Raw genomic sequence first — 23,373 nt, 5'->3', positions numbered from 1 at the left:
TTCTCTCAAACAATTTGCAGTTTTAGATGAGTATGAGTTCACCATAAAGTTTAAAAATGATGAAAAAAGTTCATTTATTTCGATACAAATCATATTTAAACCCATTATACCTTGTTGGTTTACTGAGGTTCATATTGTGCTCAAACTATTTTGTTTGAGATTTCACATTCATGCGCCAGAATTTTTGGATCAATGCGTTGTCAGTAAAAATTTACTGTTCGCTAACACAAAATCCATTAGGTAATAAAACGCGGACTAACCAAAAAATATATACTAAAATACTAAAAATATATTTATTTGTCAAAAACTCAATTATAGAGAATAACTGCTAATGCATTTTGAACTTTTAGATATCTGTAATTTTATCAACACTAAAATGTTCTTTCATATTTATGCATTGCTGACAGTAATAATGGATTAATTTTTTTATAATATTCAAAAATACAGAAAAAAAGCTGCTTTCTAGTATCGTGAAGCAGCATAGTGTAACGTGTTTCTTAATGTTTGACAGCAGCCTAGAGATTCATCTATAATTGTGCTGTATTATGTTTAACCTCGGTATAGAGAAATAAATAAAGTAAGTAAACTAACCAGTTTTAACTGGAAGTAGAAGCCATTCTAGGATTATCATCATCGATTTTGAAGATAGACACCACATAATGCAGATCGAAATTGCTATCACAAATTTCTTGAAGTACACTGATAAGCAGAATCATTGGCGTCCATGGACAAAAACTAATCGTGGTTTACCAAAAACTGATATTTTTGACTTCAAGCTATAGCTCTGCAGTCAGTGTTTCGCTTCAAAAATTTCATTTCGTAGATTTAGTTGGTTTCCTGTTCCTGGTGGCCTAAGTAGTAGCATGCTAATCGTAGCTATCTGCATTTCTCGTCCATGGCTTAAGTTAATCTGAAGTAGCATTTATGTGCAAAAATCATGTATATTCTGGCACTGTGATGGCATAAGTCAAAATTTTCGTAGCATAGTTTGTTTACTGGTTTTATGGAATATGTATATTGTGCAGTCACTGAAGGTTTTCACCTCCGTTTTCTTTGAACCTCCATCGATTTTCATGAAAATTGGTGAGTAATTAGAGGATGCCTCAAGGAACAAAGGTGATATGATGCCAACTTGCACTTTTACCCTGGGGGTGGATGCCACCCCTTCTCGGGGGTGAAAATTATTTTATTAAAAATGGTACCATAAGTCGATAGAGGGACAATTTATAAACAAAATTTGTTATATAAAGTTATAAAAATAAATCAACACTTTTTGAGTTATTAAAGACCAAAGATTTTATTTTTTTCGTAAAAAAATGCATGTTTTAAATCGGTTTTTCACGTATAAATCAAAAACTATAAGCTTTTACAAAAAAGTTATTATTACTGAAATTGAAGATAATAAAAAATTGAAAACATTTCTCACATAAAGAACTAAACTAATGTTAGTTCAAAGTGAGTTATTTGCAATTGAATGTGTATTTTTTTCGACGAGTACTCAAATCTAAGTATTCAAGCTTAAATGACGGGAAAACGATGCAATGTATAAAATATTCCTGCTAAACATTTGTCAAAGTACTTCGGAATACCTATCAAATGAGCTTTAGAACAAGGTAATAGCGTCAAAATTAAGCAAGTTATAATGAAAATAAAAGAACCGTTTCGAATTTTTTAGGAAAAAGTGAAAAATAAATTACGAAAACTCTCGGGGACCCCTGGCCCCCTCTTCCAATGGCATTTTAGGTTTTATTACGCCGAAATAACTAATGTCCTAAGTAATAATTTAATTTTTTATATTAAGGTGCCTGGGGCCCCAGCTTAGCTCAGGCCTCAGGTACCCGTGTTCTGTTCCAATAGACTAATTTCAGCAGTGAAAAATTAAAACTTTATGTTGAGTTTTACGGTGCCCCTGTAAGATCTTTTTAAAATTGTGTCATTTGAAAATATTTCGTTGGGATCGACTTTTAAAATACAGTGGAACCCCGATAAGTCGGCCCCCGATAACCCGGAAGTCCGGCTAACCCGGACCGATTTTCATCAGACAAACATTTTAACAAATAAACAATTTAACAATTTTATCAAACAAAAAGGTATGTAGGCAAAATAATATTTAAGAGATAATGTGTATTTGTGTAATTTGAACTATACGATAGTAAAAAGATTCATGACACACGGCGGCAGAGCGACCGTCTCGGCTTATTGGAAAGAACAGGCACCTGTCTGTATTCCTTTTCCTTTATTTTTGTCAAACTGTCTTAGCATTGTTTAAAATAGACTAAAAGACTATTTAAAAAAATCTTTTTTAACAATGGGCTTAGTCTGTTCTTAAATAACAACATTGTTCCTTGTGACCATATTGTGTGTAGTATAGACGTGTTGTTCACTTCCGTTCTGTAATCGTGCTTCAGATTGTGTTTGCGTGTTTTTTGTCTACGTAATGGCAACAAAACGTAAAAATGTTGTAGTGACAATAGAAAAGAAACTAGAAGCATTAGGTAGAATTGATAAAGGCGAATCTTTAAAATCAATTTATTGCAGTATCATACGGTGTCGGTACATCTACAGTATGACTGAGTTTTTTACCAAGAAATGAACAATACTCTACACCTACACTCTATACAACTACTTATACGTAATTTAGATGTGTACTGTGCATATGTGTTTCATGTTTTTGTAATTATAATGGAGGTTATCTGTAGGTATACTGTATTTTATTAATTTTTACCATATTCTCCGGCTAACCCGGATGTTTGATAACCCGGATCGGCCGCGGTCCCGATTAATCCGAGTTATCGAGGTTCCACTGTACATATTTTTATTTTCCTCGTTAAAATCTATGCACTGCAAACCAAACGGTGGCTCCTGCGGGGCCCCCCTTGACCGGGGGCCCCGTATAATGGGATTTATCTCATTATTTAGATATTTTAGAAATCCTTAAATTACCTTAAAGTATTCGTTAGATATTTATTTATAAAACAATATCCAGTTACCACCATACCCGGGGCACTGCCCCGGTTGCCCCAATGGTAGTTACGGCCCTGAGTCGGAGGGTTAACTAGCTCTTAAGGCAAGCGTCCACAGGTCCGCATCGTACGCATCGGACGCATCGTACGTATCGGATTAATTTTTCATACTGCGTCCACTGTATCGGCAGCGATCGGATTGCCGATGCCACTACCTGCTAGGGTAGAAAAATTCCTAAGGTAGACTTTAAAATTTGTTGTTTATTTATTTATTGGTTGTTTATTTAATTTAATAATTAATTTATGCATATTAACTACATTTATTAGTATGATAGTTTAATGTATCTGTTTAGGAATAAAAAATCCACAAAAACGTGTTGAACGAAATATCTACAAAACGAAACATGCTAGGTACATACAACCGATATTAAAATAAAGCCTGTAACATTTACTACAAAATGCATTACTAATATACAATATACAGGGTGTACCATTTAAGACAGTGAAAAAAGTTGTATTTGCAAATAGTGATCACATTGTATTTTATATTGATATACCTATGTCAAAGATATTAAATTATTTAAAAATGACACTATACTGATAAAACTCTCATTATGTCATTTTAAATATTTCAGCTTATACACCAATTCTTTCGGTAGACCGCAAGCTACAGCAGAAACACGACGGTAGACCGCATAGTATCACCCATTTTCTAACTAATTATACATTTTGATATAAAGGAATACACAAAGCTGTTACAATTTGGTTTAAATGGAAAATAGTAACTACATCAGTAAAAGTTTCTTTAGACTTTAGAGATTAATAATTAAAGTTGCCTTTCTGAAATCGCAAATACCTTCTGTGTTTTTAAACAGTTTAGTCCTGTCGCCAGGGGGGGTACAACGGCCTCCTTAATTCAGATGGACTTACCCAAGTTTTTTTTATGTATTTTGACCCGTAGAACACGAATTTTTTGGGTAACAGTTGATCCGGATGTCGATAAGATTGTTATAAACAAAGAACTTGAGGAATTACATACCAGCGATTTTTCGCAAAACAAGATATTTTTTTGTATTTTTTGGGTGATTCTCAGCAAAAAATGGTCTTACAAGTTTTTTCGTAGGACGCGTAGTTTTCGAGATATACGCGGTTAAACTTTCAAAAAATCGAAAAAGTGCAATTTTTGAACCGGAATAACTTTTGATTAAAAAATAAAACAGCAATTCTGATTACTGCATTTGAAAGTTCAAGTCAAATTCTATCGGTTTTGATTGTTTGCATTGCTAAAAAATAAGTTTTTATTTGTTAAATAAAGATATAAACACATAGTGTTTCCCGGGCCCGATGCATGCGTTTTAATGGACGTAATGTACCTAGAAATTCTGTATGCGCGCCTACTCGTTCGATTTCAAATTAGAAATGCATTGAAAACATCATTCAATCACTATGTGTTGATAGCTTTGTTTAACAATAAAAAAATTATTTTCTAGCAATGAAAATAATCAAAACCGATAGAATTTTACTTGAACTTTCAAATGCGGTAAGCAGAATTGCTATTTTATTTTTCAATCGAAAGTTATTCGGGTTCAAAAATTGCAATTTTTCGATTTTTTGAAAGTTCAACCCCGTTTATACCGAATTACCTTCATCCTACCAAAAAACTTGTAAAATAATTTTTTGCTTAGAATGACCCAAATAATACAAAAACATGTTTTGTTTTGCGAAAAATCGCTGTTATGTGATTCCTCAAGTTCTTTGTTTATAACAATCTTATCGACATCCGGATCGACTGTTACCTAAAAAATTCGTGTTCTACGGGTCAAAATACATAAAGAAAACTTGGGTAAGTCCATCTGAATTAAGGAGGCCGTTGTACCCCTACTGGCGACAGGACTAGTTTGGCCAATCTGTACTTGTAACACACTTTGAATGAGTAATAATTGTAAAATGAGTAATATTTATGATATTTTAATCCCCATAATCAACTTACCATGGGCTGTAATATTTTTACCTGAATATACCTAATATAAAATAAAAGTTAAAACTGAGTTTACTTGTTTTATTACGAAGAAGATCATTATCAAATGAAAATTAGCCGTAGATTAGCTCCCACTGGGCCAAGCGAAATTCCGAACAGAGTGCGTCCACTGGTCGGCATTTCGAATGATTCATCGGCACGCATCGCAAAAGTTGCCTCTCGAAGGAACCCTTCGGCATTACCGATGATACGATCCGTACGATGCGGATTAGTGGACGCAGTTACATAAGTTTTTGTACAAGGCAAACTAAAATCCGTTGCGTACGATGCGTGCGATGCGTACGATGCGGGTTTGTTGGCGCTTGCCTTTAGACTAATAATGCAGATCGCCACTTTCATTACAAAGTCGTTGGAGTACACTGATAGGAAAAATCATTGGTGAACTTGGACCAAAAGCTAAATTATTGTGATTTGCAAGAAACTGGCACTTTTGACTCAATCATATAATAATTCTATATTCAGTGTTTCGCCTCAAAAATTTTATCTTATAGATGTATTTCATTTCCTTTTCCTGATGGCCTAGGTCGTAGGTAGTAGCATGCGAATCTATGTAAGTCATCTGCATTTCTAGTCCACGGATAAAGTTAATCTAAAGTAGTACTTGTGTGCAAAAATCATATACAGTATGTCCCTGTAAGTTGTATCCATATGTAAAACTTTTTTATTATTAATTTTACGAAAAAAAGTTATTCTTTATAAAAAGCTCTTCATGGTACAAAACCTAAGATTTAACCATCAAATATTAAATTTTTTGAATAGTATACGAGGTATGTCAAAAAGTTTGAATTTCACTCAAGAGTAAAGTAGCTTTATTTTTCGTAATATTGGAAATTGCTACAGTCGAACCCGCTTATTGGAATAGCCTTCGTGACAAGCAAAATTATTCCTATAACCGGATATTCTAATAACCGATCATCGGTGGCTAGTTGAAACGTTTCGGGACCTCAACTTTCTATTCATTAAACCGAGATATTCCTATAACCGGTATTCTAATAAGCAAGTTCGACTGTATTATGAAAAGTTGTTTGGAAATAAAAACTATATTCTAAGATGCAATTACATCCTTCTAATTGAAAAAAAATTTTTGAAAAATTATGGATAACTATCATTATTTTTTCAGTTATTTCAATTCTTATAACCATTTATTATTAATTTTACGAAAAAAAGTGATTCTTAATAAAAATTTCTGGATGGTCTAAAACTTAAAATACAATTTTATACGAGGTATCTCAAAAAAGATAAATTTAGATCAAAAGTAAAGTACCTTTATAGTTCAGAATATTTCAATTAGAAGGATGTAATTACATACTGAAACATAGTTTTTAATTCTAAATAACTTTTCATAATAACAATTTTCGATATTGTGAAAAATAAACGTGTTTTACTCTTGAGCGAAATTTATATTTTTTGACATACCTCGTATAAAATTGATAAAATTTGACATAAGATGGTTATATTTTAGATTTTAGACAATGCAGAACTTTTTATTAAGAATCAATTTTTTTCGTAAAATTAATAATAAAAGATTTATCTCAATTAAAATAACTGAAAATAATGTTAGTTATCCATAAATTTCAAAAAAAAAATCAATCAGAAGGATGTAATTGCATACTAGAATACAGTTTTTAATTCCAAACAACTTTTCATAATAGCAATTTTCAATATTGTGAAAAATAAAGCTACTTTAGTGAAATTCAAACTTTTTGACATACCTCGTATAATATTCAAAAAATTTGATATTTGATGATTAAATCTTAGGTTTTGGACCATGCAGAGCTTTTTATAAAGAATAACTTTTTTTCGTAAAATTAATAATAAAAAAGTTTTCCATATGGATACAACTTACAGGGACATACTGTATATTCTGGTTCTGTGATGCCATAAGTCAAAATTTTTGTAGCACAGTTTGTTTACTGGTTTTATGGAATATGTATAGTGTTGTGAGTCTTCACAATTGTATCAAAACATAACACAAAAATGTGCTTTTATGCTCGGCTGGTTAACTGCTTTATAATATTAAAAAATACAAACAAAAAACGCTGCTTCTATTATAGCGGAGTAGCATAGTATAACATGTTTCTTAATGTTTGACAGCAGCCTATAGAGTCAAAAAAGCTAATAGCACGTAGTAAAATGATGTCTGTACTTGAAACTAGATTTCACAATTTACATTAAAAATTACTGTGTAAGATAAATATATCTTTTAAATATACAGTACTCGATTGTGTTTGTATCAGACATTAAGAAACTTGGTATAGAGAAATATATGAAATAAATAAACTAACCAGTTTTATTTAGAAGTCGAAGGCATCATGTTAGGATTACCCTCTTTCTCTGCGGTGATGGACACTACATAATGCAGATCGCCATTTTCATCACAAAGTCGTAGGAGTACACTGACAGGAAAAATCATTGGTGAACCTGGACCAAAAGCTAAATCGTGGTTTGCCAGAAACTGACAGTTTTGACTCAAACATATAATTTTGTGTTCAGTGTTTCGCCTTAAAAATTTCACCTCGTATATGTATTTGATTTTCTTATTCTGGTGGCCTAAGTAATAGCATGCTAATCTAAGCCATCTGCGTGTCTCGTCCACCGCTAAAGTTACTCTAAAGTAACAATCATGAGCAAAAATCATATGCATTCTGGTATGGTGATGGCGTAAGTCAAAATTTACGTAGCATAGTTTGGTTACTGGTTGTGTGGAATATGAGTAGTGATGCATGTCTGCACAATGGTCCAAGAGTTTATAAACCGTGCCACCCCAGCTGCAGAGTGAGGTGTAGTTAAATGGGCATCCCTTGATGGTATGTGTGCATTCCTTTTCATGTTTGCCTAGATCTCTATGTCGCGCTTTGAAATCACATCCGTTTTCTTTGTACTTGCACGACAGGCTGACTTTGTAGTACTGAGCCTCCAATTGCAAATTCCGACGATCAACTTTTTCAGATGTACATAAGGAACATCTATATATGAGCTTGTAACATTCGAAGCAGAAGCTATGATTCAGTGCACACGTTAGAATAGGTGGCCTCATGATATAACGACAGATGGGGCATTGGAGCTGTCTTGTAATAGCTCGCTCCGTTGATTCATCGAGCACTTTATCCTGTAACAATAATTTCAAAATATAGTTATATAGTTATAATATTTCAAAATATTTCAATTTTTGTATTAATATTCTCAAACGTCAGATATTATCAAGACTATCAGCATAGGCGCCCATACACACGGGCAGGGGGGGCCGTGGCCCCCCTAGCTTTTCGGGAAAGAACAAAAATTAAATTTATATTACATAAACGTATTTTTGTCAAAACATTATTGGATAATTTTGAGAGATAAATTGGAAACAACATATTTATTAATAAAAAACTCACATATTGGGTAATTAATAGTTTAACAGAAAATCTGTGTGTCTGCGACAGCGGTCTATATGGAATGTGCATAATACACATTTCGCACAGTCACGGTATGCTATTAGTAACGAAAACATTGAAAGAGATTAGAAACGTGGGAACATAATATGTATATACTGTAATCGACACCCAAAATTACAAATTAAATGAATCATTTATAATACTGCAAAGATAATCATATCAGCAAGAAATCCGATCTCTGACCGATAATCACTATGAGCCATTTGTCTTTGAGAACTGGCACTATAAAGTGTAAAATCTGTGAAGTGATTATATTTGTTATTTGTTTTCAATATTAAGTTTTGTGTACACTGAATAGAACCATCTTTATAAGCACCATTAAGTAATTATATTTTATATTTTAAAATAAATTCATATTAAAAAATAATTTTTAAAATTTATTGAACATAGTTAGTCAAATTTTAGTTTGTAAAAGTATTTTTTATTAAGTAGATTATTTTTAAAGTCTACATTATGATAAACAGAACAATTTTATTTAAATGAAAAACAGGTGATCTTGCATGATGAATGAGTGTTATATACAGGGTGTCCCAAAAAGTAGCGGAAAGGTCAAATAATTCGCGAAATGAACATCGGATCGAAAAACTGAAAAATATGTGTTAAATATTTCACAAAAATATATGCAATGACACTAAACAAGTCGCCCAGTCCAACCCCTGGGTGTGGAGCGGGGGGTAACTTTAAAATCTTAAATGGAACCACTAATTTTTGTTGCAGATTTGGATTTTCCTTGTAAAAATAAGCAAATTTTATTCGAGCCATTTTGCGAATTGTGGATAGATAGCGCTATAATCGGAAAAAACGATATATAGTGATACCATAGCAAAACTATAGACACGATTCTAATATTTCGAGAAATATACTTCCACATGAAAAACTAAAAAACACGTGTTTAATATTTTTCAAAAATCTATAGAATGACACCAAACACGATTTTTCATTCCACACTCTGGAGATGGGGTGGAAGTTAACTTTAAAATCTTAAATAGGAACCCCCGTTTTTTATTGCAGATTGAGTTTCCTCCTCAAAAAATAAGTAACATTTATTTGAAACTTTTTTTAGAATTGTTGACGGATGGCGTTATAATCGGAAAATGCGATTTATTTGCACCATCTATCAACGATTCTAAAAATGTTTGGAATATATGACTTATTTTTCATAAGGATTCTAAATCTGCAAAAATAAAGGGGGCTCCTTTTTAAGATTTTAAAGTAAAAACTTGGCTCGACACATACTCATGGTTAGTCTAATCGCCAAAGTTGAAGGCAGGGCTTTGCAAGCATTGTATTCTTTTCAAACCGGTTTTAAAGAGAGGCGCATTTGGTTCTTTTTTAATAAAAGCTCATCAAGACTACAAACATTTTTACGAAGATGCCCGATCACATTAAAAGAGCAGTTGGCATCTAGAATCCACAAGCAAGGCCAACAGTGTTTGTGATTCGATCGAAATGAAAAAGAAAAACATTATTGAGCAATTGGATAGTGGGATTAAGAACTAGTGAATATTAATAGGAAAAAACTTAAATCGCGTCTTTAATTTTTTGTGGTACCCATGACCCTTTAATTTCCATTTAAAAACTAGGTCTAGTATTTAAATGTATGAATAATTTCTCACAATAGGGTTCAAACTAGGTTTTTTAGGTGGTTTAAACTACAGTTTAAACTGACTTCATCTATAACGAGAACTGAAATGGTGGATTAATTATCTCGTTATAAGCGGATCTCGTTATATCAACAATAATATTGAAATATTTTGATGTCTCTTACGTAGTTTATTAGGTGTCGATGGTCAACGCACGAATCAGAATTGTCAGCACCACGTCGGAAGAATTCCTCATTGACACCGGGCTTAGACAAGGAGATCCTCTCGCCCCCCTGCTGTTTAACTTCGCACTGGAACATGCAGTAAGAAAAGCTCAGCCACAACTGACAAACGGATTTGCCGCCCAAGGATCAAAAATACTATTGGCCTTTGCGGATGAAGTGGACACAATTACACAATCCACCAGAGATGCAAAAGAAGTTTTCACCCTATTCGAGAACGGAGCCAAGGAAGTTGGTCTTAAGGTCAACGAGGACAAGACCAAGTACATGGTGGTTACGAAGAACCCAGGACCAAGGGTTAGACAAAACGTAACAATTAATGAATACAACTTTGAAGTCGTCAAAAAACTTAAGTACCTGAGAGCGATCATAACATCTGAAAATAAATATGAAAAGGACGTGGCAGCCAGGATCATTGCAGGAAACAGGGCAAATTACTCTTTAATGACCCTACTTAAATCAAAAATACTCTCAATACCAGCAAAAATAAGAGTATATAAGACAATAATTCGTCCCACAATAACGTATGGAAGCGAAACATGGACTCTGAACCAGCGGGAAACGACAAAATTACTGGTACTAGAAAGAAAGATACTGCGGACTATCTATGGGCCTTGCAGAGAAAATACTACAGGAGAATGGAGAAGAAGACACAATGATGAACTCCAGACAATATATGGAGATGAAAACAGAGTACGCTACATTAAAACAAACCGAATACGATGGGCGTGTTGGTTAAAATTATAAACTAAAAAGTTTATAATTTTAACCAACTCAACTCTTTTAAGTAAACATGAAACTAACGAAATATGATGACAAAATGTTTAAAAACTAACAACTTCTTTTTTAATATGTTTAAACATTTTGGACAAATTTCATTGTTATCTACATACTTCAAAGATGACACAGTAAAATTTTTAAAGGGAACTATTTACAGCGACCAAAGAAACAGCGAGGTAAATTTGAAAAATCATCAAAATTGATTTTCGACATTCTTGTATAAAATTTGATTTTTGAACATGTTCCACGAAATCTAAATAAAAATAAACTTCATATTCGGATTCAGCGACCTCGAAAACATAAAAATAGACCAAAATTGGTCATTCACCTTGAATTTGATTTTCGTGGTCGGCATAACAATTGCTGCCGCTCGACTAATATATTATATTAGATAGAAAAGTATTTTTTTTATTGTATTCCTATGAGAATTCGAGAATCTGGTCAAGATTGGAGCGCTGTAAAACCTAGATAATAAATAAAATTAAACAACTTTATAGTGAAAAGTGTTCATTAAAAAAATCCTCTACAAAATCGCTATGATGCTATTTTATTGTAAAATGAACGGAAAAAAGTTATAATCTCCAAAAGGAAACTTTTTACAAAATTTTCTCATATTTTTGTTTATAACTTATTTGTTGGTCACTTGACGATAAAAAGTAATAGATATAAAATTGTAGAAAATTTAAATTGCTACATTTTATGTCTATTTAAATTTTCTGTAGGATTGCTAGTTTGGGAGTTACAGCGCGAAAGCCCTTTGCACCTCTTTTTCCAATATGGCGGCCGGGGGACAAGGGTGTCGACCCCAAAAACTTGAACTTAAGCTTCTACTGAACCCCCCTACACATTAAAAAAATAAAATTGACTCCTCTAAGAAATGCAACCCTAAATGTAACATTTCAATGGCCTAAATCGCGATTATGTTTTTCTGACACTTATGCAAGACTGGGCAGTTCCGTGTCGTATGTGCTAAAGAAATGTCAATTCTAAGGTTTATTTAAGTTAATTAACATTACAAATATTTCAGCGTATTATTAATATATTTCGGCAAGAAATGAAAACCGATTGAAATCGTTAATTAGAATAAATAATTATGGTAGGGGAGCAAAGTATGCTAAATGTGCAGTCACTCGAGCGCTTTGGGGACCTATTGGGTTGTGAAGAGTAGGTCCTAAAACCAAAAAAAGTTAAGCAAAGTTCTCTATTTTAGTGGGCGATTGCCATTTTTTAATTTAATTTTCCATTTCCAACAATGGTTTTTTCCGATTATAACGCCACCTATCCAGAATTCGAAAAAATATTTCGAATAAAAGTTACTTCTTTTTACGTAAGGAATCCAAATCTGCTGTAAAAATGAGGGTTCCCATTTAAGATTTTAAAGTATCCCCCCACCCCACTTCCGTGGGGCGTCGTGTTGGGTATCATTCGATAGATTTTTCAAAAATATTGAATAACTGTATTGTACAGTTTTTCGATCTGATGTTCATTTCGCGAAATATCGTGGGATTCCTATTTAAAATATTAAATTTACCCTCCACCCCTCTCCGCGAAAAGTCGTGTTTGGTATCATTCGATAGATTTTTAAAAAATATTGAGCACATATTTTTTAGTTTTTCGATCTGTCATTCATTTCGCGAAATATTCGCTTTTTTCTTGTGAAACTTTGGGACTCGCCCATTTCCTTACGCCCGGCTCAAATCGACAGCTTTTTGAAATATACACTCTTTTGCATGTACTTAACTTACCTTATCTTAATCTGATAATTTCGAGTTTCTTTAAGGATAGATTTCTTTTTCGGGCCCCCCTTAACGAACTCCCCTGTGTTAAGAGCCAATATATGGTAGAGGTACATCTACAGGGTACCAGGTTTTTCCCCATATGATAATCTGACGCGCTCGAGTAACTGCAAAAATCCCTGCTTGGGCTTCCCTACATAGATATTATTTGTACAGCAAACAAAAACAAAGAAAATATCTCTGACAAGTAATGACATGAACATGGCCATGAAGAAAAGTCACATTCTAATGTTTTGACAGTGCTATGACGTCAAAGTTTTGACTGACGTAAGCGTACTTTTGAAGTAAAAAGACTGTAGTAGGTTTACTTTGGCGTTAATTTTAAGAAATGTTGCTGGCTAAATGGGCGCAGCTCCCAAAGGCCATAAAAGAGAAAAAAATTACTTAATGATTCTCTCTATCTATCTATCTAATCAGCCCTAAACATCCATCCTTGAATATAGGCCTCCTCTTCCTTCTTCCATGCCTCTCTATCTTGGACAGTTTGCATCCATTTTGACCCAGTGTGCTTCTTCAGGTCATGTGACCATCACATTTGTGGCCTTCGCCTTTTTCGTTTGTGGTTCCACGGTCTCCAATGTATAATTACCTTAGTCCATCTTTCATCCTTCTGCCGTAGGGTGTGTCCGGCGAACTTCCATTTAAGCTTTGCTACTTGGGTTGAAACATCCTTCACTTTTGTTTTGTTACGGATCCATTCGTTTCTTTTCCTGTCTGATAGTTTAATGTTCAGCATTTGTCTTTCCATGGATCTTTCTGTCTTTGCTATTTTTTCCACATTTTCTTTTGTAAACGCCCATGTCTGAGAGCCATATATTAGAACAGGGAGTATACATTGATTGAAGACTCTTAGATATTGCGGGTATTTTCTGTCCTTTAGAATATAAGACAGTTTTCCGAATGATGTCCAGGCCAATCTTATTCTTCTCTTTATTTCTTCGGTCTGATTTTCTTTATTTAATCTAGTGATTTGTCCTAGATATATATACTCTTTTACTTGTTCTATTCTTGTTTGTGCCACTGTAATTATTAGTTCTTCTTGTCGATTGGTCATGGTTTTTGTTTTACTGTAATTCATCTTCAGTCCTATCTTTGTCGATTCTCTATCTAGTTCTTCCATCATTCTTTGTAGTTCTTCACTTCTTTCTGTTATTAATACAATATCATCAGCATATCGTAAGTGATTCAGATATTGCCCGTTTATGTTTATACCCAAGCCATCCCAGTGTAGTTATTTGAACACATCTTCTAGAGCTTGGTTGAATAGCTTGGGCGAGATGGTATCTCCTTGTCTTACTCCTCGGTTTATTTTAATAGGCTCCGTTTGTTTCATCAATGATTCTCTAAACTTTCTAAATAAAACTTGCGCGTGCGCTTTTATCATTCTATGCACATCCGCTAGGATGGACAACAAACCAAATTATACAGGGTGGGCCAAAGAAAAAAGTCCACCTCGATATTTGGCAGTAGTTATTATATTTTAACGAAATGCTGAAACAGGCCGATATTTATGTTTATGTTCCAATTTTTTGCCATATATTTCATACTAGTGACGTTATTCATCTGACCGTGATGATGTAATCGATGATTTTTTTTTAATTGGAATATGGGTCGTGTGGTAGCTCACTTGAAAGGGTGTTGAATTCTCTATTCAGTAGTATAAACATTAATATCATCATCTATTTCCAAATAAACATTTTTCTATTTTCTGACAGCAACAGAGTGTATTTTGAGTTAAATAAAATTATATACATTCTTCTTTTTGTATTATTTACAAAATTAATTTAATTACTACTACAACTACAAAAGTTATTGTTTTGGTCATCCTTTATAAATAATGATATTAGTGTTTATATTAGTGAATAGCGAATTGAACATCCTTTCAAATGAGCTACTAAACCCCTATTCCCGTTTAAAAAATTATCGATTACGTCGACACGCCCAAATGGATGACGTCACTAGTATGAAGTATATATCAAAAAATTGTAATTTTAAAATAAAAATTGACCGGTTTCGGCATTTCCTTAAAATCTAATAAATACTGCTAAATATCGAGGTGGACTTTTATTATCTTTGGTCCACCCTGTATATTATAAAGATGGAAAACTATAGTTATGAAATAGCCGAGTTGAGTCCCGAAGATGGGTAAATTGAGTCCCGTGCCTACCTGTGGCTTAGTCGGTCTACGTAATGTTTTTTAGGAATGAGAAAACAATAACTTATTTTATAACATATAATTTTATTACAAAAAGTATAGCTAAAATATTTACAGTAAACAATATAACCTACATTTAGATGCTAAGTAAGGTATTTAAACGCCAGTCTATGTATATGTATGTTTTTCTCTATTTGGCAATAAGAAGAAAACCAAAAGTATATAATGATCTTCTTTTAGACCATGGATGGAGAACATTTGCTTAAAGAGCTTTGGGCAACATTCAAAAGTTCCATCTATAAGTATAAGTGGTGTCCAAACCTGCTAAAAATTGTAAATTTCTGTTGCAGGAAAACATAATCATTTGGTATTCTATGTCGTTTACCGTTAGTCATTTTTGTTGGTTTTCACTAAAATATGTTAATTTTCTTAATGAGTTTCTTCCATACTTTTTGGCGATTTAGGCAGAAAAGATCGTCGGGCGTTATACATATTTTTCGGACCAATTCCACATCTTTGGTAGTCAAGGTACTAATATCGCCATTTCGTAATTCCTCATGCATATTTTTCATACCACTAATTTTCATAGGTCATTTACTGATATCTTCTACGGTCTTTCGCTTCAAGAAGTTATAACATTTTTTTTTAATTAACATTTGACGATTGAGCACATCTTACTATGATTGTGGTCATCCATAATTTCCGTCACTACATTGTTCCCTTGGGTTTTTAAAAATGCTTTACATTTTTCTTTCGTCTGCGCACAACAAATCCAACGCTTGCAGTCATTTTTTAAAGATTTGTGAAAACGATATTTGAAGCCATTCAACACAATCAATTGTTCTCCTTTTTCACTAAGAACAATTTTTACAGAACTAATTTTGGCAATCAACTTAACACCGTAACATATACAGATAGATCGCACTCTATATTAAATATTTTGTAGTGTACAAGTGTACATACTTATTAATTTTTATATTTGATTACCATAAATGCATAACCAACAAAATACTTACAAATTAAAATTTATTAAAAGGTAATTAGAAGTATTACGATGCCCGGGACTCAATTCGACCATCTAAATATTTTGACCCTTCATTAATTCAGGTATACGGGAATCAATTTACCTATGCCCATGAAAACATTTATTACTAAATGACCAGAACATAAGTAACAGCAGATATAACTGAATGACTAAGAAAAACACAGCAGAAAATACAAATAATATTGTTCAATTACAAGCAAAAAAGAAATAGATAAATATAATAACCAAAAATAGCAGAATTTTTCAATTTAACATTACTTAACTAAATTTAATAAATTAATAGAAATTGATGAAATTGGAATTACAGTGTCAAGCTACGGAGAACTGGATAAAGAAGTGAGAAATCAAGTTCAAGTAGAAAAAGCAAATAGACTGACATGATGTCTTAACACCATATGGCGAAACCGACATTGATCAACACTGAGATGGAGTCAAGAATTTATAAAGCCAGTGTAAGACTAATAATGACATATGCATCAGAAACACGACCCGATACAAACCACAACACAAAGACTACTGGAAACGGTAGAGATGAGAGTACTAAGAAGAATTTCAGGAAATACAGGTATCAAAAGAGGAATGAAGACATTAGAAAACAATGTAACATACAGTGTAATAATAAAGTAGACACTAAATAGAAAAGAGAATGGAATAACCATATAGACAGAAGGGGGGAAGCACGCGTGTGGTCAAAATAGCAGATAAATCACCAATCGATAGAAGTATCTGCCGACCGCGCAAAAGATGGAGTGACAACCTTCCATAGAGGTATCAATTCGCCAATGAACAAGCAGAATTATTGCTTATAACGGGGAAGAACAATAACTAAATAAAATAAACAAAATAGATGGGCAACAAGAGAAATTACTGGATGGCTAAGGAAAACAGCAGAAAATATAAATAATGTTAAATTAAGCAAAAAAAATTTAAAAATAAATTAAAAAAAAATATTAAACAATAGGCAAAATTATAGCTTCGTTCGCGGTAACGATCCTGGACAAGTCCAGGACTAGTTACGAATTCTCTTAGTACTCGGGTTGTACGCAAGCGCGGTTCAGTATCAGTTCAGGATTGATTTACACCGCGAACGATATTAGAACTAGTCCATAACACTATAACCTAGTTTTTATGTATCCATCTTATTTTGATGAATTTGGTATTTTAATTCAGATTTGCATGAACATTTTACTAGATCAGATCAACCAGATATATGTTTATAGTATGAATAGGCATGCGGTTTAATGAAATCTTTTATTGTTATAAGTTTAAAGGTTTTAGTGGCTTTAATAATCTATGAGACCGTATTAAAATATTCTCCAAATATTTTTTCTAAGAAAAAAAAATTGTTCTCTTATACTGGTTACTGGTATTGTATAATTGTTATTAATTACATGGAGTATTTTTAATATTTCTAATACCTACATATTTTAATATTAACGTCCATATTAGGTATTGTTTATCAATATTATATTAGGGTATCCTCGTCTAATAAAGATTTCATAGTTATACCTATGTTATTTTATTCATTTTTTCAAATAGTGCATTTTACATTACATTGGTTATTTTTGTATCACAAATAAAATAAATATTTAACTTTAAAGAGACACACAGTATTTAGTACATATACCTTCATATTAAAAAATGTTTTATTTGTTTATGATGATATTAAACTGTAAAAATTATACATCAAAGTATGTAAAAAAGATTTTATTGACAATCACAATCAATAAATTTCTAAACATTTGAGTTAAACCACAGTGTTAAAAACAAATGAAATAAACACAGAATGAAAAGCAAACACCGCTACAAATCAGCTGTTTAAAGCACAAAACAATATAGGTAGAAATGTTTGTAAGTATTTTGAAATTCCTACTGCGCATATTCTGACTCCGAGTTCGCTTCAGATCCCAAGGATCGGTTGGACTGGTTCCGAACTCGCAGTTCGGTTACCGCGAACGACAAACCTGACAAAATCCCGGACTAGCAGTTCAGAACACCCGTGTTGAGCTGCCCCCCCCCCCACTTGCAAAAATTAAAAAACAAATAGCCCTGATTTATGAGCTATTTATGAGCTCTCATATTCCGCAAACTAAAAATTTTGAGCTCGTTCCACTGAGCAGGAATTTAATACCCTAGTGGGGGGGGGGGGCTGAGTCAGCCCCCCCCACTACTTAAAAATAGGAATATTGAATCGGTTTTTGCGGCAGAATTACGAGCTATTTATGAGCTCTTGAAATTATATAGTTTCGATTTTTGAGCTCATCCCCTTCACCCCCAAACAACCCTTTAATTGATTTAACTTAAGAGAAAGATGCTGAGAAAACTTAAAATATATCGTATTGCGAATATAATTCCTATAGCTTATATACTCTAAGAATAAACTATTAAATCAAGAGCATTTCGATTATTGAGCTACAACCCCTTCGCCAGAAAACCACCCTATCTTCCCGGCTTGAGAGAAAGTTGTATTTAAAATGCGTTAAACTAATTATTTGGCGACTACATATCATTTAATAATTTATAAGCTTCCAAATTACGCGCATTTAGATCAGTAAATTGCAATTTATTTTGTATAGTGCAGTCACTGAAGGTAAAAATCAACGATTACCTTCAATTTCGGTGAACCTTCATCGATTTTCACGAAAATTGGTCAGTGGTTAGAGGATACGTCAAGAAACAAAGGTGACATGGTACCACCTTGCGCCTTTACCCTGAGGGTGGATACCGCCCCTTCTCGGGGGTGAAAATTATTTTATAAAAAATAAATGCACAAATCAATAAAAGAACAAATTAAAAGCAAAATTTATTATATAAAGTTAATAAAATAAGTCAATACTTTTTAAGTTATTAAAGATCAAAGATTTTAATTATTTGTGAAAAAAATGCATGTTTTGAAAAGGTTTTTTGTAAATCACTGAAAAACTTTAAGTTTTTACAAAAAAGTTAATAGTACTTTAATTCGTATAGCTTATATTCTAAGAATAAACTCTTAAATCACGCGTCTTTCGATTATAGACCTACAACCCCTTCGCAAGAAAACGACCCCATATTCCCGGCTTAAGAGAGAGTTGTTCTTAAAATAATTTAAATTAATTATTTGGCGACTACATATCGTTTAATAATTTATGAGCTTGCAAAATATACGCATCTCAATTATTGAATTGCCATTTTCTTTCTATAGTGCAGTCACTGAAGGTAAAAATCAACTATGGTTTGTTTTTTAACCAAGAGGAGTGATTCAAATTTACCGCGCTGTATTGCTTGTTTGTAATTGGTCCAACCACAGGCAAGTTTAGTCCACTGTTATAAAATTTTGACACTAATGACATTTATCAAATTTTGACACTAGTGACATTTCATAGGTTAATTAATTTATATCGGCGATTTTTGTGTTTTCTGTGTTATTACTTCAATTTTTAGCTTGTTAGTCTGCTTCTATATAAAAATCAGTTGTTTTTTGAACTCTTCAACGACGTATTAATTTAATATAATATATTTGGATTACCGTTGAGGGCCGACTAGATCAACAAAAAAAGAAGATGTATTTGGTTATTATTCTAGTGACTTTCTTGAGTGTGAATCTGTCTTTTTAGTTTACTCCTCCTGGTTAAAAAATAAAATATAGTACCTTCGATTTCGGTAAATCTACATTCATTTTCACGAAAATTGGTGAGCGGATTTTGATACTATCAATTTTTTCTGCATCTTATTTTTCATAGGTATTTCTAAGTACTTTGACAAGTATTTAGTACCTAAGTGTTATAAAATGCATCTCTTTCCCGTTATTTAAACTTGAACCCTTAGGTTTTAAGAGTCGCGGAAAAAAATATACATTTAATTACCAATAACTTACTTTAAATTAACATTAAAGGGTTTTTCAAGTAAGCAATTTATTATATTTTTTATTAGCTTCAATTTTAGTGATGAAAACTTTTTTGTAAAAACTTACAGTTTTTGAGTCATTTATGAAAAATCGCTCTAAAGCATGCATTTTCTTTCCAAAAATTAAAATATTTGATCTTTAATAACTCAAAAAGTATTGATTTATTTTAATCACATTATATAACAAATTTTGCTTACAATTTGTCCCTCTCTCGATTTGTGGGGTTATTTTTAATAAAGTAATTTTCACTCCCGAGAAGGGGTGACATATACCCCAGGCTAAAACCCCAAGTTGTTATTGTCAATTCGTGAAAATAAATGGAGATTTACCGAAATCGAAGGTACTAGTTGATTTTTACCTTCAGTGACTGCACTATAGAAAGAAAATGGCAATTCAATAATTGAGATGCGTATATTTTGCAAGCTCATAAATTATTAAACGATATGTAGTCGCCAAATAATTAATTTAAATTATTTTAGGAACAACTCTCTCTTAAGCCGGGAATATGGGGTCGTTTTCTTGCGAAGGGGTTGTAGCTCTATAATCGAAAGACGCGTGATTTAAGAGTTTATTCTTAGAATATAAGCTATACGAATTAAAGTACTATTAACTTTTTTGTAAAAACTTAAAGTTTTTCAGTGATTTACAAAAAACCTTTTCAAAACATGCATTTTTTTCACAAATAATTAAAATCTTTGATCTTTAATAACTTAAAAAGTATTGACTTATTTTATTAACTTTATATAATAAATTTTGCTTTTAATTTGTTCTTTTATTGATTTGTGCATTTATTTTTTATAAAATAATTTTCACCCCCGAGAAGGGGCGGTATCCACCCTCAGGGTAAAGGCGCAAGGTGGTACCATGTCACCTTTGTTTCTTGACGTATCCTCTAACTACTGACCAATTTTCGTGAAAATCGATGAAGGTTCACCGAAATTGAAGGTAATCGTTGATTTTTACCTTCAGTGACTGCACTATACAAAATAAATTGCAATCTACTGATCTAAATGCGCGTAATTTGGAAGCTTATAAATTATTAAATGATATGTAGTCGCCAAATAATTAGTTTAATGCATTTTAAGTACAACTTTCTCTTAAGCCGGGAAGATAGGGTGGTTTTCTTGCGAAGGGGTTGTAGCTCAATAATCGAAATGCTCTTGATTTAATAGTTTATTCTTAGAGTATATAAGCTATATGAATTATATCCGCAATACGATATATTTTAAGTTTTCTCAGCATCTTTCTCTTAAGTTAAATCAATTAAAGGGTTGTTTGGGGGTGAAGGGGATGAGCTCAAAAATCGAAACTATATAATTTCAAGAGCTCATAAATAGCTCGTAATTCTGCCGCAAAAACCGATTCAATATTCCTATTTTTAAGTAGTGGGGGGGGGGGGGCTGACTCAGCCCCCCCCACTAGGGTATTAAATTCCTGCTCAGTGGAACGAGCTCAAAATTTTTAGTTTGCGGAATATGAGAGCTCATAAATAGCTCATAAATCAGGGCTATTTGTTTTTTAATTTTTGCAAGTGGGGGGGGGGGCAGCTCAACACGGGTGTTCAGAACTCTATTACCGCGAACGCTTTTTTTAAAGTGCGAATGAGAAGTAATCCCGGACTAGTACAGGATCGTTACCGCGAACGATACTAATGATAGTATAGAAAATAATCCATGGAAACAATTAAAATGTTCCAGTTCGAACATCTTTGAACATATAAACACAAAATTAGAAGCAAAACTTACGTCTAAAGAATGCAAAGCTTCAAACAGCGGATCCAGATCCAGCCAACTTGAATCCTCTTCTTCAGAACTAGAGCTTGCAGCAGAACACATCTTGTAGATGAAGAATATCAACCGCACACGACAACAGACAAATACTGTTTGACTGTTGTCTGACAGTCTTCTAGCGAGGTAAACTTTTCTAATAGATTAGTTAACAATTTATGCAAATTAGCTCTTGTCGATAGCTAGAAGAAGTGGAAGACCATTGTTTAATGGTAAAAATTTTGACTACCTGGCTACGTCCGGATTAATTAAATACGTAATTTCCCCCAAAGTAAACAAATTTAATTACCGTTATGACTTTCTCTTTGTTATTGTAAATAACATAGGTAGTCCAGGGCGCATCTGTTTTGAGATGGACGTTGGGAGGTGACTCAAATTTTTTTGCAGAAATTGCTTGAAAATAAATCAAATAATAATATTTGAGTTATCCTCCTTCTCAAAAAGGTCCGAAACATTGTTTAAATAATCAAAATGTCAAAAATTTAAGGAAAAATTCGATTTTTTTCTTCGTTTATAACTTTAAAAATTGATTATAACTTTAAAAGTGTTCATTTCCGAGAAAAGTTGTACTGACGTAAAACTTGCGTAATTAAATTTACTACAATATAGAATTGGTTAAAAATTTAAAAGATAGTCACCCTAGTTGCAAAATAGCAATAATTGCGAAAAAACCATACAAAAACAAGTATTCGCATTTTACGTTTTTCAACCATTTATGCTACACCTAGGACCTTCATGTTTCACCCAGAAAAACTTTATGATACAGTTAAACAACACTGTAAATTTCATTAAGATCGGTTCAATAGATTTTGCAAAATAAATTTTGCAATCCAGCTTTCGCAAAAAAAATTCATTTTTTCAAAATGTTACAGGACTGAAAATAAAGCAGATAACAAGTTGAATTTTTTTTTCGCTTATAGAAGTGTACTGTACCTTTCATTTGCAATTTTCAAAATTAAAATCGATTAATTACCACGGCGTCAGAAAATTTTTGAAATAAACAATAATTTTTGGTGCTACGCGCAGGACAGCGGTGTTCAATTCACACAAGTTGATTTCCACCAAAATTTCTTCCAATCTTTATCTAATATATTATTTTCTTACTGTATATTTTGTTGTATTTTAATATTTTAATTCCACAAAAATTAAACTAATTTTATTATTGTTTGTGAAATATTGTTTAAACAATTGCATATGTTTAAAAATAATAAACTTTTATTAATTAAATTAAAATATATTAACAAAGAAAGTTTTTGCTAATAAAAGTGTTATTTCAAAGGATAGAGTATGTGTTTTTATTTCGCAATAAACAATTTATTTATTTTTATCGAAATGTAATAAAAATTAAAATGTATCAATCATTATCAAAGGTCATTGGAATGCCCAATCAAAACAAACTATCCGCTGTCCTGCGCGTAGCACCAATAATTAATGTTTATTTAAAAAAATTCCCGACGCCGTGGTGTTAATCGATTTTAATTTTGCAAAATTGCAAATGAAAGGTACATTACATTTCTATATGCAAAAAAATTTTCAACTTGCTATCTGCTTTATTTTCAGTCCTGTAACATTTTGAAAAAATGATTTTTTTTACGAAAGCTGGATTGCAAAATTTATTTTGCAAAATCTATTGAACCGATCTTAATGAAACACACAGTATTGTT

At 32.5% G+C, this 23,373-nt stretch overlaps 1 protein-coding gene across 1 annotated transcript; it reads right to left on the bottom strand.

The window, feature by feature from the left end:
* Nucleotides 1-7,291: 7,291 nt before the first annotated feature.
* Nucleotides 7,292-21,757, bottom strand: LOC126886640 (uncharacterized). The gene is made up of 2 exons (XM_050653634.1): nt 21,668-21,757; nt 7,292-8,110 (listed from the first exon to the last, which is right to left on the bottom strand). Exons 1-2 carry the CDS (start codon nt 21,755-21,757, stop codon nt 7,292-7,294), a joined length of 909 nt encoding a protein of 302 aa, XP_050509591.1.
* Nucleotides 21,758-23,373: the final 1,616 nt, after the last annotated feature.

The sequence above is a fragment of the Diabrotica virgifera genome, chromosome 1 (assembly GCF_917563875.1).
Source record: "Diabrotica virgifera virgifera chromosome 1, PGI_DIABVI_V3a".
NCBI lineage: Eukaryota > Metazoa > Arthropoda > Insecta > Coleoptera > Chrysomelidae > Diabrotica > Diabrotica virgifera.
The sequence above is the reverse complement of the archived record's forward strand: the minus strand, read 5'-3'. Positions and strand labels throughout refer to the sequence as shown.

What these genes read in the sequence shown, in the direction of transcription:
- LOC126886640 (XM_050653634.1), bottom strand. Translation starts at nt 21,757, where the DNA reads ATGTGTTCTGCTGCAAGCTCTAGTTCTGAAGAAGAGGATTCAAGTTGG. An exon ending in AAGCTTTGCATTCTTTAGAC is followed by an intron (nt 8,111 to 21,667) that starts GTAAGTTTTGCT and finishes TTATTGTTACAG; the next exon opens with GATAAAGTGCTCGATGAATC.